The following is an 18,240-nucleotide window of genomic DNA, read 5'->3' as shown; positions in this document are numbered from 1 at the left end:
GCACAGTGTTCTACACCACTATACAGGCGCAATGTTCTACACCGCTATACAGGCGCAGTGTTCTACACCGCTATACAGGCACAGTGTTCTACACCGCTATACAGGCACAGTGTTCTACACCACTATACAGGCACAGTGTTCTACACCACTATACAGGCACAATGTTCTACACCACTATACAGGCACAGTGTTCTACACCACTATACAGGCACAGTGTTCTACATCACTATACAGGCTCTCTGCAGCCAGGAAATAGCAATTGTTTAACGCGATTTGCCACAAATACATTCGGATCAAATCAAACCAAACGTAATTTTTGGGAAATTCGCTCATCTCTAGTCATAACCATGGAAATGGGAAGTGTATAATGTGATGGAAAAATGAATCCAGACAGCAAAGGAAGCAATATGGAGAATCACAATATATTAGTAAGTGCCTTGTATTCACTTTCTCTACATGATAAATGCCACTTGCTGAAGTGAGACAACCCCTTTAAGATCATCACAGTCCTCATACTATAATGATTGAGAAGAAAATTCGTCTAAGAAATTAGCATCCTTGTCAGCCTCAGGGGAAAAATCATGCTGACTCCAAATACTGCATGATAACAAAAGCTAATCAATTTTTATCTAATTTTTAAAAAATGTACAAAAATGTATTCCTACATCATTCATAAGATTGAAGAAACATGGTTTACGGTTTTAGACATGGTGATAGCTGTATTGACTCCACAGTCAATATCTGACCTTTCATTAAAAAGTTTCTCCAACATGGTCGGTATGGACTTTACAAAGTGTTTTTGGAAATCTTGGGAAAATAAAATGTAAAGAATGGGGTTGATACAACTACTAAAGTAAGCCAGGCAGACAGTGACTTCTGTGATGACCATATCTGTTTTCCAGTATCTAAAACTGATTTGTACTAATGGCCATGTGTTATATGGAAACCAGCAGATGAAGAAACTTATGATGACAGTGGTGATGACTCGAAAAGGCCTTTGCAACTTACTGGATCTTCTAATTTTTCTCAGCTGGAAAAAAAGTGTTGAGTATGAGAGAAGAATAACGGAAAAGGGAACAGCGAACATGCAAATATTTTTGGTGATGAACATGGCATATCTTTTCTTCAATGTGTGAGTTTCATAAACATCAGCATATTTCGGAAAACACTCAGTAACATAATCGAAAGCATGGTTAAATACTACATAAGGGACGCTTAAAATAAGAGTCAACAGCCAAATAAGTAAGGAAATGATGGTGGCCAAACGAGGAGTCCTGTGAGCTTTAGTCCATACTGGCCATAAAACGCAGACACATCGATCAATGCTGATGACGGTTAGAAAATACACACTACATAACATATTTATGAACAAAATAGTAATACCAGTTTTACACAAGAAATGATCATAGTTGATTTCCCAGTACAAAGCCCACTCTGAAATACGTAAAGGAAGAGAGATGCATGTGATGAAATCTGCGATGGCCAAGTTGAGAAACCACACGGCATTGACAGTCCTTGTCCTGAAGCCGGCAATCCAGATGACCAAAGCATTTCCGATGACCCCCAAAATTAAAGTGATGCTGTACCATATGATGCACATGGTGGGTATGTGTTCAAATATAGTAGAGAAAATATACGTGGTATCTTCGCTGTCATCTACTACTGTGAGGTTGAAGATTGAATCCCATAGGTCACTGAAACTCAAATTCCTGCAATATAGTAGATAAAAAGTAGATAAACAAGTATAATGTTAAAATTCAGCTATTATATGATTTCCTAAAAATACCCATTAGTTGATGTAAAGAAACATGAAATTCTGAGTCATTACTATGTCTTTAAAAGTTTTTTCTTTTTTTTTGGTCAGCCATTTTATAGTATACACAGAAAAAAATCTATTAAAGTTAAACTGTTAAACTTTTTTATCTGAGAGCAGGGTAGGAGAGGTTGAGATCAAGGATATAAAGTTTTCAGGGTTTGATTTAGCATTTTCATATGCAAAGGGATTTAACTGCTGAGAAAACTTACAGAGAAAGATTATGAGTCCTGCTTCCCCAAACTACTGATACAAAGACCCTGTGAGTCCTGCTTCCCCTACCAAATCATAGAGAAAGCCTATAAGTCCTGATTCCCCTACCCAATCATAGAGAAAGCCTGTGAGTCCTGATTCCCCTACCCAATCATAGAGAAAGCCTGTGAGTCCTGATTCCCCTACCCAATCATAGAGAAAGCCTATGAGTCCTGATTCCCCTACCAAATCATAGAGAAAGCCTATGAGTGCTGATTCCCCTACCCAATCATAGAGAAAGCCTATGAGTCCTGATTCCCCTACCCAATCATAGAGAAAGCCAGTGAGTCCTGATTCCCCTACCCAATCATAGAGAAACCCTGGGAGTCCTGTTTCCCCTACCCAATCATAGAGAAAGCCTATGAGTCCTGATTCCCCTACCCAATCATAGAGAAAGCCTGTGAGTCCTGCCTCCTCTGCTAATTTATAGACAAAGTCTGTGAGTGCACATCACCAGTTGGAGTATCAGCAGGAGCTATCTACTTAACAGCTATTAAGCTGCATCTTCATCTTCTTATCCCCTGATGAATCTGCCAACACATACTGACAAGGGAAACGCGTCGGGACCTTAATAGACGAAATATCTGGAATACATGAACTGGGAGTTATCATTATAGGGCAAGTTATATCTAGGGTCAGCCATCGATAAGTGGGGTCGCTCTCTAGGGGGTGATTCTTCCGCATATAGGCGGGAGATCGCTCCGCTTTCAGGCAGGGCTTCATAGAACCACTAGGGATATATCTCCCACCCCCTTCCCTTATCTACATTTGGAAAAAGGGAAAAAGAAAATATTGCTTAAAATCTTTTGGATCCTTTCTACAGTGGACGATTCTACAACTAAGGTCATCGGATCGAAAAGGAATCCTCATCAAACATATCCATCTGACCAAGACCCAGACCTACCACATCAGCCCAAAGTAAATGTACATCAAACCATGAGTGGTTACAACAAAATCAGTGCTTAAAATACATTAATATATGGTGAATGTGGTGCCATGTACCTTTAATGCATGTTTATTTACCAGATAACTAATTGCAGTCATCTACAACATTTATCTAATTGTGGATCTTATTTTAGCAAATATCTAATATAAAAGTTAAGTTTTAAGTAGGTTAAATATTTCAGTGAAATACAGTTTACAATATACCTACACAAAATGTATTAATACTACTGTGACTTTACTAAGTCTGTGAGTCCTGCTTCTCTTGCTCTTTCATAGAGAAAGCCTGTGAGTCCTGCTTTCTCAGCCCATTCATAGAGAAAACCTGTGTGTCCTCCTGTCTCTGCCCACTCATAGAGAAAGCCTGTGAGTCCTGCTTCTCCTTCCTACTCATAGTGAAAGCATGTGATACCTGCTTTATAAACCCATTCATAGAGAAACCCTGCAGGTCCTCCTGTCTCTGCCCACTCATAGAGAAAGCCTGTGGGTCCTGCTTCTCCTGCCTACTCATAGTGAAAGCCTGTGGGTCCTGCTTCTCCTGCCTACTCATAGTGAAAGCCTGTGAGTCCTGCTTTTATGCACACTCGTAGAGAAAGCCTGTGAGTCCTGCTTCTCCTGCACTCTCATAAAGAAAGCTTGTGAGTCCTGAACCCCCTACTCACTCATACAAAAAGTCTTTACGCCACGCTAACCTTGTGCACTACTTAGCCTAGTCTGATACTGCCTACCAAGTCATAAAAAAGCCTCTGAGTCCTGCTTCTCTGGTACTTTCCCTGCCCAATCTTACGAAAAGCCTGTAAGTTTTGTCTACTGCATAATCCTCACTCCTGAATAGTGTTGATCACGAATATTCTAATCTCAATTTTTATTGCAAATATTGGCACTTCAAGAATTAGCAATTATCTAGAATATAGTGCTATATCTTCGTAATTTGCGAATATTCTAGTTTTTTTTCATCAGTACCCATGACCCCTTACTGCTTCTTTATTGTGGGCCAATGAGAAGGCTGCAATATCTTTGACTTTAACCACCTCAGCCCCCAGTGCTTAAACACCCTGAAAGACCAGGCCACTTTTTACACTTCTGACCTACACTACTTTCACCGTTTATTGCTCGGTCATGCAACTTACCACCCAAATGAATTTTACCTCCTTTTCTTCTCACTAATAGAGCTTTCATTTGGTGGTATTTCATTGCTGCTGACATTTTTACTTTTTTTTGTTATTAATCGAAATTTAACGATTTTTTTGCAAAAAAATGACATTTTTCACTTTCAGTTGTAAAATTTAGCAAAAAAAACGACATCCATATATAAATTTTGCTCTAAATTTATTGTTCTACATGTCTTTGATTAAAAAAAAATGTTTGGGTAAAAAAAAAATGGTTTGGGTAAAAGTTATAGCGTTTACAAACTATGGTACAAAAATGTGAATTTCCGCTTTTTGAAGCAGCTCTGACTTTCTGAGCACCTGTCATGTTTCCTGAGGTTCTACAATGGCCAGACAGTACAAACACCCCACAAATGACCCCATTTCGGAAAATACACACCATAAGGTATTCGCTGATGGGCATAGTGAGTTCATAGAACTTTTTATTTTTTGTCACAAGTTAGCGGAAAATGATGATTTTTTTTTTTTTTTTTTTTTTCTTACAAAGTCTCATATTCCACTAACTTGTGACAAAAAATAAAAACTTCCATGAACTCACTATGCCCATCACGAAATACCTTGGGGTCTCTTCTTTCCAAAATGGGGTCACTTGTGGGGTAGTTATACTGCCCTGGCATTCTAGGGGCCCAAATGTGTGGTAAGGAGTTTGAAATCAAATTCTGTAAAAAATGACGAGTGAAATCCGAAAGGTGCTCTTTGGAATATGGGCCCCTTTGCCCACCTAGGCTGCAAAAAAGTGTCACACATCTGGTATCTCCGTATTCAGTAGAAGTTGGGGAATGTGTTTTGGGGTGTCTTTTTACATATACCCATGCTGGGTGAGATAAATATCTTGGTCAAATGCCAACTTTGTATAAAAAAATGGGAAAAGTTGTCTTTTGCCAAGATATTTCTCTCACCCAGCATGGGTATATGTAAAATGACACCCCAAAACACATTCCCCACCTTCTCCTGAGTACGGAGATACCAGATGTGTGACACTTTTTTGCAGCCTAGGTGGGCAAAGGGGCCCATATTCCAAAGAGCACCTTTCGGATTTCACTCGTCATTTTTTACAGAATTTGATTTCAAACTCCTTACCACACATTTGGGCCCCTAGAATGCCAGGGCAGTATAACTACCCCACAAGTGACCCCATTTTGGAAAGAAGAGACCCCAGGGTATTCGCTGATGGGCATAGTGAGTTCATGGAAGTTTTTATTTTTTGTCACAAGTTAGTGGAATATGAGACTTTGTATGAAAAAAATAAAATAAAAAAAAAATCATCATTTTCCACTAACTTGTGACAAAAAATAAAAAATTCTAGGAACTCGCCATGCCCCTCACGGAATACCTTGGGGTGTCTTCTTTCCAAAATGGGGTCACTTGTGGGGTAGTTATACTGCCCTGGCATTTTCCAGGGGCCCTAATGTGTGGTAAGTAGGTAAATGACCAGTGAAATCCGAAAGGTGCTCTTTGGAATGTGGGCCCCTTTGCCCACCTAGGCTGCAAAAAAGTGTCACACATCTGGTATCGCCGTATTCAGGAGACGTTGGGGAATGTGTTTTGGGGTGTCTTTTTACATATACCCATGCTGGGTGAGATAAATATCTTGGTCAAATGCCAACTTTGTATAAAAAAAAATGGGAAAAGTTGTCTTTTGCCAAGATATTTCTCTCACCCAGCATGGGTATATGTAAAATGACACCCCAAAACACATTCCCCACCTTCTCCTGAGTACGGAGATACCAGATGTGTGACACTTTTTTGCAGCCTAGGTGGGCAAAGGGGCCCATATTCCAAAGAGCACCTTTCGGATTTCACTCGTCATTTTTTACAGAATTTGATTTCAAACTCCTTACCACACATTTGGGCCCCTAGAATGCCAGGGCAGTATAACTACCCCACAAGTGACCCCATTTTGGAAAGAAGAGACCCCAGGGTATTCGCTGATGGGCATAGTGAGTTCATGGAAGTTTTTATTTTTTGTCACAAGTTAGTGGAATATGAGACTTTGTATGAAAAAAAAAAAAAAAAAAAAAAATCATCATTTTCCACTAACTTGTGACAAAAAAAAAAAAATTCTAGGAACTCGCCATGCCCCTCACGGAATACCTTGGGGTGTCTTCTTTCCAAAATGGGGTCACTTGTGGGGTAGTTATACTGCCCTGGCATTTTCCAGGGGCCCTAATGTGTGGTAAGTAGGTAAATGACCAGTGAAATCCGAAAGGTGCTCTTTGGAATGTGGGCCCCTTTGCCCACCTAGGCTGCAAAAAAGTGTCACACATCTGGTATCGCCGTATTCAGGAAACGTTGGGGAATGTGTTTTGGGGTGTCTTTTTACATATACCCATGCTGGGTGAGAGAAATATCTTGGCAAAAGACAACTTTTTCCATTTTTTTATACAAAGTTGGCATTTGACCAAGATATTTATCTCACCCAGCATGGGTATATGTAAAATGACACCCCAAAACACATTGCCCAACTTCTCCTGAGTACGGCGATACCAGATGTGTGACACTTTTTTGCAGCCTAGATGCGCAAAGGGGCCCAAATTCCTTTTAGGAGGGCATTTTTAGACATTTGGATCCCAGACTTCTTCTCACGCTTTGGGGCCCCTAGAATGCCAGGGCAGTATAAATACCCCACATGTGACCCCATTTTGGAAAGAAGACACCCCAAGGTATTCAATGAGGGGCATGGCGAGTTCATAGAAATTTTTTTTTTTTGGCACAAGTTAGCGGAAATTGATATTTTTTATTTTTTTCTCACAAAGTCTCCCGTTCCGCTAACTTGGGACAAAAATTTCAATCTTTCATGGACTCAATATGCCCCTCACGGAATACCTGGGGGTGTCTTCTTTCCGAAATGGGGTCACATGTGGGGTATTTATACTGCCCTGGCATTCTAGGGGCCCTAAAGCGTGAGAAGAAGTCTGGAATATAAATGTCTAAAAAATTTTACGCATTTGGATTCCGTGAGGGGTATGGTGAGTTCATGTGAGATTTTATTTTTTGTCACAAGTTAGTGGAATATGTGACTTTGTAAGAAAAAAAAAAAAATTCCGCTAACTTGAGCCAAAAAAAAGACTGAATGCAGCCTTACAGAGGGGGGGGGGGATCAATGACAGGGGGGGTGATCAATGACAGGGGGGTGATCAATGACAGGGGGGTGATCAATGACAGGGGGGGTGATCAATGACAGGGGGGTGATCAGGGAGTCTATATGGGGTGATCACCCAACTGTCATTGATCACCCCCCTGTAAGGCTGCATTCAGACGTCCGTATGATTTTTACGGATCCGATCAGTCTATCAGTGGATCCGTAAAAATCATGCGGACATCTGAATGGAGCTTTACAGGGGGGTGATCAATGACAGAGGGGTAATCAATGACAGGGGGGTGATCAGGGAGTCTATATGGGGTGATCACCACAGTCATTGATCACTCCCCTGTAAGGCTCCATTCAGACGTCCGTATGATTTTTACGGATCCGATCAGTCTATCAGTGGATCCGTAAAAATCATGCGGACATCTGAATGGAGCTTTACAGGGGGGTGATCAATGACAGAGGGGTAATCAATGACAGGGGGGTGATCAGGGAGTCTATATGGGGTGATCACCACAGTCATTGATCACTCCCCTGTAAGGCTGCATTCAGACGTCCGTATGATTTTTACGGATCCGATCAGTCTATCAGTGGATCCGTAAAAATCATGCGGACATCTGAATGGAGCTTTACAGGGGGGTGATCAATGACAGGGGGGTGATCAGGGAGTCTATATGGGGTGATCACCTCCATCATTTATCACTCCCCTGTAAGGCTGCATTCAGACGTCCGTATGATTTTTACGGATCCGATCAGTCTATCAGTGGATCCGTAAAAATCATGCGGACATCTGAATGGAGCTTTACAGGGGGGTGATCAATGACAGAGGGGTAATCAATGACAGGGGGGTGATCAGGGAGTCTATATGGGGTGATCACCACAGTCATTGATCACTCCCCTGTAAGGCTGCATTCAGACGTCCGTATGATTTTTACGGATCCGATCAGTCTATCAGTGGATCCGTAAAAATCATGCGGACATCTGAATGGAGCTTTACAGGGGGGTGATCAATGACAGGGGGGTAATCAATGACAGGGGGGTGATCAGGGAGTCTATATGGGGTGATCAGGGGTGATCAAGGGCTAATAAGGGGTTAATAAGTGACGGGGGGGGGGGTGTAGTGTAGTGGTGCTTGGTGCAACATATTACTGAGCTGCCTGTGTCCTCTGGTGGTCGATCCAAACAAAGGGGACCACCAGAGGACCAGGTAGCAGGTATATTAGACGCTGTTATCAAAACAGCGTCTAATATACCTGTTAGGGGTTAAAAAAATCACATCTCCAGCCTGCCAGCGAACGATCGCCGCTGGCAGGCTGGAGATCCACTCGCTTACCTTCCGATCCTGTGAACGCGCGCGCCTGTGTGCGCGCGTTCACAGGAAATCTCGCGTCTCGCGAGAGGACGCACCGGCGCGTCCACCCAGAACAACAGGACCGCCGCAAAGACGCAATCCTGCGTACGGCGGTCCTGAGGAGGTTAAGTGTTGAGTTTAGTGTGGATCGCAAATTTTTGTATCGCAAATTTTTGTATCGCAAATTTTCCGCTTGCCGATTTTCACAATCAATAAAATAATGACTGGAGATCACGAATTCTCGAATTCGCAAATATATAACAAATATTCACCCAAATATTCGCAAACTATAGCAAATTCGAATATTGCCCCTGCCGCTCATCACTGCTCCTGAATAACATTGCAGCACACAGTATGGACAAATGTATAGAAAGGTAAGGAAGAGAAACATAGAAACATAGAAACATAGAATGTGTCGGCAGATAAGAACCATTTGGCCCATCCAGTCTGCCCAATAAGAGATGCATATTTAATCAATTACATCCAGATATTTTGCCTTGGAGTTAAATCATTTACATAAAAGCAGATTACAAAGTGGGGGCGAGGTTACAGAAAAAGGGTTGTCCCACAATAACCATTTCTCACTAATCCACAGGATAGATGAAAAATGTCTGATCGTTGGGGACCACAGGTGCACCCACTGATTATGAGAGCACCCTGTTCTTGATGGAACCAGCCGAGTGATGCACTTGGCAGTTTTGTCAGTGCCAATAACTCTAAATGTACTGGCAGGACACATTCTTGGCCACTGCTACATTCAATTTCTCTTCATTGTGGTTGTGCAGGAGAACAGGAGGCTCTAGAACATTATTATGGGGATCTGTAGGGGTCCCAGTGGTGGGGCCCCAGGGCCATCAACCAATTATCACCTATCCTGTGAATAGGTGATCATGGTCATTGTAGGACTACCCCTTTAACTGAAATAATGAATGCACATTTTTCAGACACATATACATATTTATATACGTTTATGGCCCTTCATTAGGTTCCAAAATGTAAAAAGATATTATTTTAAAAAATATGTTATGTCACAATTTGTTTTAGCTCTACCCATAGAAATATCTAAAATTTAGCAACCGAGTAGTTATTCCAAAAGAGACACATTCCTGACACAATGACATCATACATGGACTCAGATGGACTGCTTGACAAGCAGATAGAATGTCCATGCTGTCTATAAGTGAACCACTAACGTCTCCTTATCACTGCCCTATGCTTATACTGGGATGGGCAGTATGTGGAGCTGCTGAGAATGCTGATAAGGAGACATCTGGACAAGTAAGCAAAAATATGGAACTAACTATTCATTCCAAATCATTGCTAGCTTGGGCAATCATCCCCATCATATCACTACAGAGTAATTGTTAGAAGCTCATCCCTGTTTATTCAGAGTGATTAACTGCCTGCAAATAATGATTTCATGTGCCTCACAAATGAAGCAACACCCATTGTTTTGGGTAGTTATGGGCAGAGGTGCACCTAGCCTTTCTGCTGCCTGAGGTGAAAACTAAAATGGTGCCCCCCAATGCCAATTTATTAATATAACTCCTTTGCCACAATGAAAGCGCTCATTGCCCATGGCCCTTCCGCTGCCCCCCTCTTGCCCCTACCTGGTGCTGTCTGAGGTGATCGCTGTCACGGCCATGGCTATGACCGTGACTCTTCAACCGCATGCGAATGTCAGCGGTTTGGTTTTGTTGTCAATCACAGGTGAGGGCAGTGGTATTTGCCTCACCTGTGGTTGCCGCTGACAATGCTTGCTTGTGGCAGCTTTCCTGCTGTGCATGCGGTTGCACCTAGCAACCCCTATGTTAGGTGTGTGTGTATTGTGTTCACTGTGTTGTTTGTCTGTGTGCACTCTGTGTAGTGTGTTGTGTGCACTGACACTTTTCCTGCACTGTGGTTGCCCGTGGCAATGTTTGGCTGTCTGTACATGTGGTGGCAGTGTCCCGGCCTCCGGGCTATTCCCCAGGACACGTTTGCCACCCATGTCGTGGCCAGCGGCAACAACCACAGTGGCTTGCTTCTGTTGGACACTTTCCCTTTAATGTTGTGTTTTTCCCTTCTGTGGTGTTGGAAGGGTTAACTTCCTTCCCAGTGTGTGTGTGTGTGTCACTGGGTGTGTCCGACTGTGGGGTGTGGCTTCCTGGCCTATATAGCCTCACTGTTAGCATGGTTCTGGGGGTTGTTTCAGCCATGCTTGCTGGAGCAGCCTCCTGTGTTACTATCTGCCAGTGAGAGCCACCCCTGTGGTCATAAAGATATTGTCCTTATGTTTATGTCTGCTGTGTGTTGATGTTGTATGTTATGTTCTGTTGGGACCTTTCTATGTGTTTGGTGCAGCTTACGGTTCTGGATTCCTGTTAGCGCAGGGATCCAGTCAGCAAGGCTGTGACAGGTTGGTGGAACGAATAGTTCGCCTGTCATTCCCGTAAGGCTGTATGAGTTCCCCTTTTCCCAAAAGACCATAAGAATTTGGCTTACCTGCAATCTGCCAAGCGTCTGAACCCTAGGCAGGCCAGATGGTCACTGTTTTTTACCAGGTTCAATTTTGTGGTTACCTTTCGCCCAGGGGTCAAGAACGTCAAGGCAGATGCCTTGTCTCGCAGCTTTCCTGGGGGAGGTGATTCAGAGGATCCTGCGCCGATTTTAGCGGATGGGGTGGTGGTCTCCGCTCTATACCCTGAATTGGAGATGGAGGTGTTGGGAGCCCAGGAGGGGGCTCCTGGTTCTTGTCCCCCAGGGAGGTTGTTTGTTCCTGAGGGCCTGCGATACAAGGTGTTCAAGGAACATCACGATACTGTCCTTGCTGGACATCCTGGTGGTAAGTCCACCTGTGATCTGGTGTCCCGGAGGTTCTGGTGGCCAGGGTTACGTAAGAGCATTGAGAAACCTGCGCTCGGTCAAAGGTTGCTCATACTCAACCGGCTGGTTCACTTCTTCCATTGTCTATTCCGTCTCGTCCTTGGACGCATTTGTCGATGGACTTTATTACGGATCTGCCGAGTTCCTCCAGGAGAACAGTGATTTTGGTGGTAGTTGACCGTTTCAGTAAAATGGCTCACTTTATATCACTAACTAGTCTCCCTAACGCTAAGACTCTTGCGCAGATTTTTGTGGATAATATTGTGAAATTGCATGGTATTCCTTCGGATGTGGTCTCTGATAGGGGCACGCAGTTTGTCTCCAGGTTTTGGAGGGCGTTCTGCTCTCGGCTTGGCATTCAACTTTCATTCTCTTCGGCTTTTCATCCACAGTCGAATGGTCAGACGGAGCGTACTAATCAAAACCTGGAGACCTACTTGAGGTGCTTTGTGGCTGAGAATCAGGAGGACTGGTCCTCATTCTTGTCCTTAGCCGAATTTGCGTTGAATAACCGTAGGCAGGAGTCCACGGGTAAGTCGCCATTTTTTGGCGCATACGGTTTCCATCCTCAGTTTGGTACCTTTTCTGGGACTGGTTCCTCTGGGATGCCAGAGGAGGAGAGATTCTCTTCTGCCTTATCCTCCATCTGGCGGAGGATTCAACGGAATTTGGAGAAGATGGGTGAGAGGTATAAACGAATAGCTGACAAGAGACGTGTGACTGGTCCGGACCTGTGTGTGGGTGATCTGGTGTGGTTGTCCACTAAAAATATCAAATTGGGAGTGCCATCTTGGAAACTGGGTCCAAGATTTATTGGTCCGTATAAAATTTCTGCAGTGATCAATCCTGTAGCGTTTCGGCTGGATCTTCCGTAGATTTGCAGGATCCATGATGTGTTCCACAGGTCGTTACAAAAAAAAATATGTGAAACCGGTGGAACCATCGCCATTGCCTCCTCCTGTTCTAGTCGAGGGAAACTTGGAGTTCGAAATCTCCAGGATTCTCGACTCTAGAATTCTTTGGGGTTCCCTTCAGTACCTGGTGCACTGGAGGGGATACGGCCCTGAGGAGAGGACGTGGGTTTCAGCGCTAGATGTCAATACCAGCCGACTGGTGAGGGCTTTTTATAGGTCCCATCCGGATAAGGTTGGTCCGGGGTGTCCGGAGGTCACCCGTAGAAAGGGGGGGTACTGTCATGCCCCGCCCTGACTATGTGCGGAGGTCGGTCAGAATAGCAGCATGAGTTTAGTGTTTTGTTTTGGAGCCGTGCTGGATCCGCCTCTCATCAGGTGCACTGGGTGGGGTCATTAGTTTAAATAGCACTCCATCCCAGTGCTCTGAGCGGATTATAGGACTCACTTTGGTCTTGGAAGCTAGGAAGGAAGGTTGTCTGTTCCAGCTCAGAAAGATAAGTGTGGTTTCAAGTTTGATTGTTTTGTGTCATCTCTCCCATCCAGGTTCTGTGCGAGCAGGCTGCTCCTATTTCCCCTCTTCACCATCTCAGGGAATTTAGGGTGTTTCAGCCCAGGCACGGGGACACATCATACCTACCACCAAGGTCTGCATGTGGGCTGAGCAGTGCAGGGAGAGAGGTCAGGGATTAGCTAGGAGGTGACCCTTCCCCTGCCTCTCACCTAGAGCCTGGTTGGTGGTTTATCTGTTAGTCTGAGTGTACGTCCGCCGTGACAGATGACATTAAGAGTTATTCACATGATTCAACATTACTCCGAGAAGGTTTATTTAATTTATGATAAATAATAAGAATATTACCCATAATCCGCAATCAAGTTTGGCAGAGTGTCATTACTCAGCTCCATATCGGCTTTTCTTGTCCACCCAGAGTCAATGCCTATACTGGAAAATCCTAAAAAAAAAAAGAATTCCGTTTCAGGATTACATATAGACTAGTGTTGATCAAGCACCAAAGTGCTCGGGTGCTCTACCGAGCACAATGGAAGTCAATGGGAGAACCCAAGTATTTAACCAGCACCCCCTGCTCTGAAGAGGAGAGGGTGTCTGGTTCACAGAAAAAGGTTAGAAATTGATAGAAACCCCAGCAAAATGGTTTGGAAACTGCATGGGGAGGACATCTGGATGCATCTTGGTCTCCTATTACCTATGACATACAATAGACAACCACACAAAGGCTATATGCCAAAAGCGGAGTATGTGCAAGCCAACAATCCATCCATGAGACAGATACAGTCAGCATACCTTACAATGGCAGCATTGTGCACTATGAGACATTCAAAACCAGCTCTTATCTGACTGAGAGCCAGTAAGCCTCAAAGTTATTTCATATCTGTTGGATGGCTTGGGTGGACATGCGCATCTAGATCATTATCATTGTCCTAACATAATATTCAATAACCTTTCTATACAGTTTTGTCATGTAAACTCATTTGCATAAACATGGGCATATGGAAAGACATGCAAATGTGCAGAATCTGACTTGCTTTTCAGCTGAAAACCCATTTGCACTGAAAATTTGTTAGAAAAATTAGCATTTACAATTTTCGCGATCAACACTACTCATGAACAGTGCCATCTATTGGATTCATAGTCTTGTCATAAGACTATGAAACCAATAACATAAAAAGCATTATCAATCCTTATATAAAGACGCACTACGATGAGACTACATGACAATAAATCCACATGAACTCCGAAATTAGACACTTTACACCTCCAGGAATACCTATAATAAAAAGAAAACTTTAAACCACATCACCTGTATAGAAGGGGGGAGGGTTAGGGAAATGTTTAAGGGAAGGATTATTGCACTCTTTATATGTTTTATCTTTGTTTTCACTGCACATATCTGTAAAAAAGGAATATGACCTGTAATTTGATCCAATATGTACCTTTGAATGTAAATGTGCAAATTATATCAAAACCTAATAAAATGTATAAAAAAAAGACTATGAAACTAATAGATGGTGCTGTTTATGAGTAGTGTTGATTGCAAATATTCTAATCGCAAATTTTCCATACAAATAGTGTTTCAGCTGAATAGCAAGCAGATTCAGCTAATTTGCATATGCCCATGATCATGCAAACGAGTTTACATGACAAAACTGTATAGAAAAGTTATTGAATATTATGTTAGGACAATCAGAAAACTTTTTTGTCACCCTAATGATAATGATCTAGGTGCGCAGGTCCACCCAAGCCATCCAACAGTTATGAAGCAACTTTGAGGCTTACTGGCTCTCAGTCAGATAAGAGCTGGTTTTGAATGTCTCATAGTGCACAAGGCTGGCATTGTAAGGTATGATGACTATATTTGTCTCATGGATAGATTGTTGGCTCACACACACACCCAACTTTTGGCAAATAGCCTTTGTGTGGTTGTCTATTGTATGTCATAGGTAATGGGAATCCAAGATGCATCCAGACATCCTTCCCATGCTGTTTTCAAACCTTTTTAGTGGTGTTTCCATACATTTCTAATCTTTTTCTGTGAACCAGACATCCTCTCTTTTTCAGAGCAGGGGGTGCCTGGTTTAATGCTTGGGTCCCCCATTGATTTTCATTGTGCTCGAGCATACACTGTATTCGGCCGAACACCGCGATGCTCCGAGCATGCTTGCTCAACACTAATATAAATGTGCTGATGGGATTTTTTTTTTTACTTTTTCAAAATTCTTTTTGTTGCATTTTATAAAAGAAATTAACAAGTACAGACATACCATACAACATTGTACATAATCATGGATAATCATCATTATAGAGGAGATCAGCAAATGATAAAACCAGGTAAAACATAAATTGTGTCCACAGTTGTATCCTAAATAAAGACAATTAGATAAAAAACGCATGTCTCTTACACAGTCACGTTTATAAACATTTCCTATGAATCAGTATGTTTCATACATACAAACAAGTAGTTGTAATTCTTAATAACTATCGTAATGGGAGGTGGAAACAGAGGTGCACCTAGCCTTTATGCTGCCTGAGGCGAAAACTGAAACGTTGCCCCCCCTCCCCAATGCCAATTTTTTAACCTAACCTCATTGCCACAATGATAGCGCTCATTGCCCATGGCCCTTCCGCTGCCCCCCTCTTGCCCCTACCTGGTGCTGCCTAAAGCCTTCGCCTCACCTGGCCTCATTGGTGGTGCACCCCTGGGTGGAAAGTGGGTGAGAAAAGATAAGGAGCAGAGGGGGTCCACATAGTAGAATCTCAAGTACTCGTGGGTCTCAGCATAGCTGTAAGAAAACTATACCAGAATGGTCAAATATCTGTTTACACTCTGGGCAATATTAGCTAATGGGCATGTAATGATGAAGATGAGTCTATGTACATAATGAGGTATAAGGTGTGAAATATAAAATGTTCTGCTGGGAATTTTAATCTTAAAAATCTAGAGAGCCACAGGTTGTTGAGTCCTACTAAACACACTGTGAAAACTTCATTTGAGGCCAACATGTACAAACTGATCGATGGGAAATAATTTTTAATGGATTTTATAGATATATGACTTATTTTGATATAATTTGTCATACTGTACATACAAACCAGAGCTGAAACAATTCAGGTTTCAGAAGGCCCAGTTACATTAATACAAGGTTCTCACAAAGAGCATCTCTATCTCTGGAGGACCCGGAACATCAGTGCCTTACATGGCAGCTCAATCATTTCAAAGGGCACTGTGTAATGCCTCCTTTCTCCAGTAGTGGCGCTGCAGGGAAATTGAACATTAGCTCTTTTCAAGGGTCTCACAAGCGGGACAAAAATGGACAGAATATTTGTCATTAAATTATAGCAGTCACAGGGACTTATTTTAAGGCATATTTTGAGGGAAGGAAGGAATGCTTTGGCCTTTTAATATGAGGTAACTGGCAACTCATAAAGGGTTTCCTTTTTGCCTTGCTCTGGATCACCACTGTCTGATAACCAGGGCCGGTTTTAGAAAAATTTGGCCCTGGGCAAAATCAAAAGAGGGGCTCCAAATTTTATAATAATGTACTAACAACAAAGTTAAATTCTGTCGATTCCAGCACTCCCTCACAGATTTACAACCCATAAAGCTCCTCACACAGATCTGCACCCTCATGGCCCCAGAATAAGCCAGATGTCGCCTTCCCTTACAGGAATGAGTTCCTGTCTCTCACAAAAAGCTACAGCATGTACCCCGGGACTGCACTGCACACCACTAGACCCTCCCTCAACCAGCTGCTTGCAGGCATACACAACCGCTCTCTCTCAAAGTACCTCCACATGCTTCAGTGTCCGTATATAATGAAAGCTCCGTCCGATAAATATTTGATCATGTGACCATTAACCCCTTTCCGACATCCACCATAAATGTACGGCGCATGTCAGGTTTTTAAAGTTGGTGGCTGCTCTGGAGTGGAGCGGGTGCCATAGCAACCGGGTGCCTGCTGTTTCATTCAAGAAGTGCAGGCTTCCGGTTCAGGCGTGCTTTCCACCGGCGGAGATCAGAAAAAGCACCCTGTTCTAAAAATGAGCTCCAGCCTGTACTAGGCTTCCAGTCTTTATGTCATATACAGTCCTGATCAAAAGTTTAAGACTACTTGAAAAATGGCAAAAAATCCTATGTAGCATGGCTGGATCTTAACAAGGTTCCAAGTAGAGCTTCAACATGCAACAAGAAGAAATGGGAGTGAGACAAAACATATTTTGAGCATTCAATTTAATGAAAACAACGAATAAACTGAAACAGGCTGTTTTTCAGCTGATCAAAAGTTTAGGACAGACAGCCAATTGGATCCTCCGGCTCAGTGCTGATGACATTTTTTGGGGTCTTCCACTTGACTTTTTTGTTCCATAACCCTCAGGATCATTTAAGAAATTCCAAATGACTGTCTTACTGCGTCCCACCTCAGCAGCGATGGCGCGCTGTGAGAGACCCTGCTTATGCAGTTCAACAACCCGACCACGTTCAAAAAGGGAGAGTTTTTTTGCCTTTGCCATCACAACGTGTGACTACCTGACAGAAAATGACAATGAATCCACATCTTTGCACAGATTTGGCCTTTTAAAGGCATGTGGTCCTAAACTTTGGATCAGCTGAAAAACAGCCTGTTTCAGTTTAAAGGGAATCTGTCACTAGCATATTAGCAAAAAATTTGAAAACTAAGAACTCCTCCAAGATCGCCTAAATCGCCTCCCAGAGGCGAGGCTAAGTGCTCCCCCCCAGCGCCGCGCTCTGCGGCAAACACCCCCGATTCTCCTCTCGCCCGCATCCGAAATCCCGCGCAGGCGCAGTGCCGGCCATTGCCTGCGCCTGCGCGATGATAAGACGACTGAGGGCAACAGCTTCAACAGCGTCGCTGGGCATGCGCCGATCCCAGTGACGTGTTCGCTGTTTCCTCAGCCAGCTGGGATCGGCGCATGCCCAGTGACGCTGTTGAAGCTGTTGCCCTCAGTCGTCTTATTATCGCGCAGGCGCAGACAATCGCCGGCACTGCGCCTGCGCGGGATTTCGGATGCGAGCGAGAGGAGGATCGGGGGTGTTTGCCACAGAGCGCGGCACTGGGGGGGAGCACTTAGTCTCACCTCTGGGAGGCGACTTAGGCGATCTTGGAGGAATTCTTATTTTATTTCAAATTTAGGCGTTCCTGGGCACCGTGGACAAAGAATAACGCCCCTCTGTGCTCCTTACAGCTTCACTTGAATATCATAAAAAGCTTTTTTTTTAAGAAATGACAAGACACAGAATAAAAAGAACAAGACATATGGAAATAAGGTACTTTATTACACATGGATTCATTAAAAAAAAAAATGCTAATAT

General features: G+C 43.2%; 1 protein-coding gene across 1 annotated transcript in view; it reads right to left on the bottom strand.

Annotated features, from left to right (window-relative positions):
* Positions 1-641: 641 nt before the first annotated feature.
* Positions 642-18,240, bottom strand: part of LOC120991802 (N-formyl peptide receptor 3-like) — a 53,080-nt gene continuing 35,481 nt past the window's right edge. The window contains exons 2-3 of the mRNA XM_040420566.1: positions 13,251-13,344; positions 642-1,709 (exon numbers count right to left, since the gene is read on the bottom strand). Coding sequence (XP_040276500.1) covers positions 671-1,709; positions 13,251-13,297 — 1,086 coding nt within the window. The 5' untranslated portion in view covers positions 13,298-13,344 and the 3' untranslated portion in view covers positions 642-670. The remainder of the gene's footprint in view (positions 1,710-13,250; positions 13,345-18,240) is intronic.

Source organism: Bufo bufo, chromosome 1 (genome assembly GCF_905171765.1).
Source record: "Bufo bufo chromosome 1, aBufBuf1.1, whole genome shotgun sequence".
In the NCBI taxonomy this organism is placed as follows: Eukaryota; Metazoa; Chordata; class Amphibia; order Anura; family Bufonidae; genus Bufo; species Bufo bufo.
This window is presented reverse-complemented; position numbering and strand designations above follow the sequence as displayed.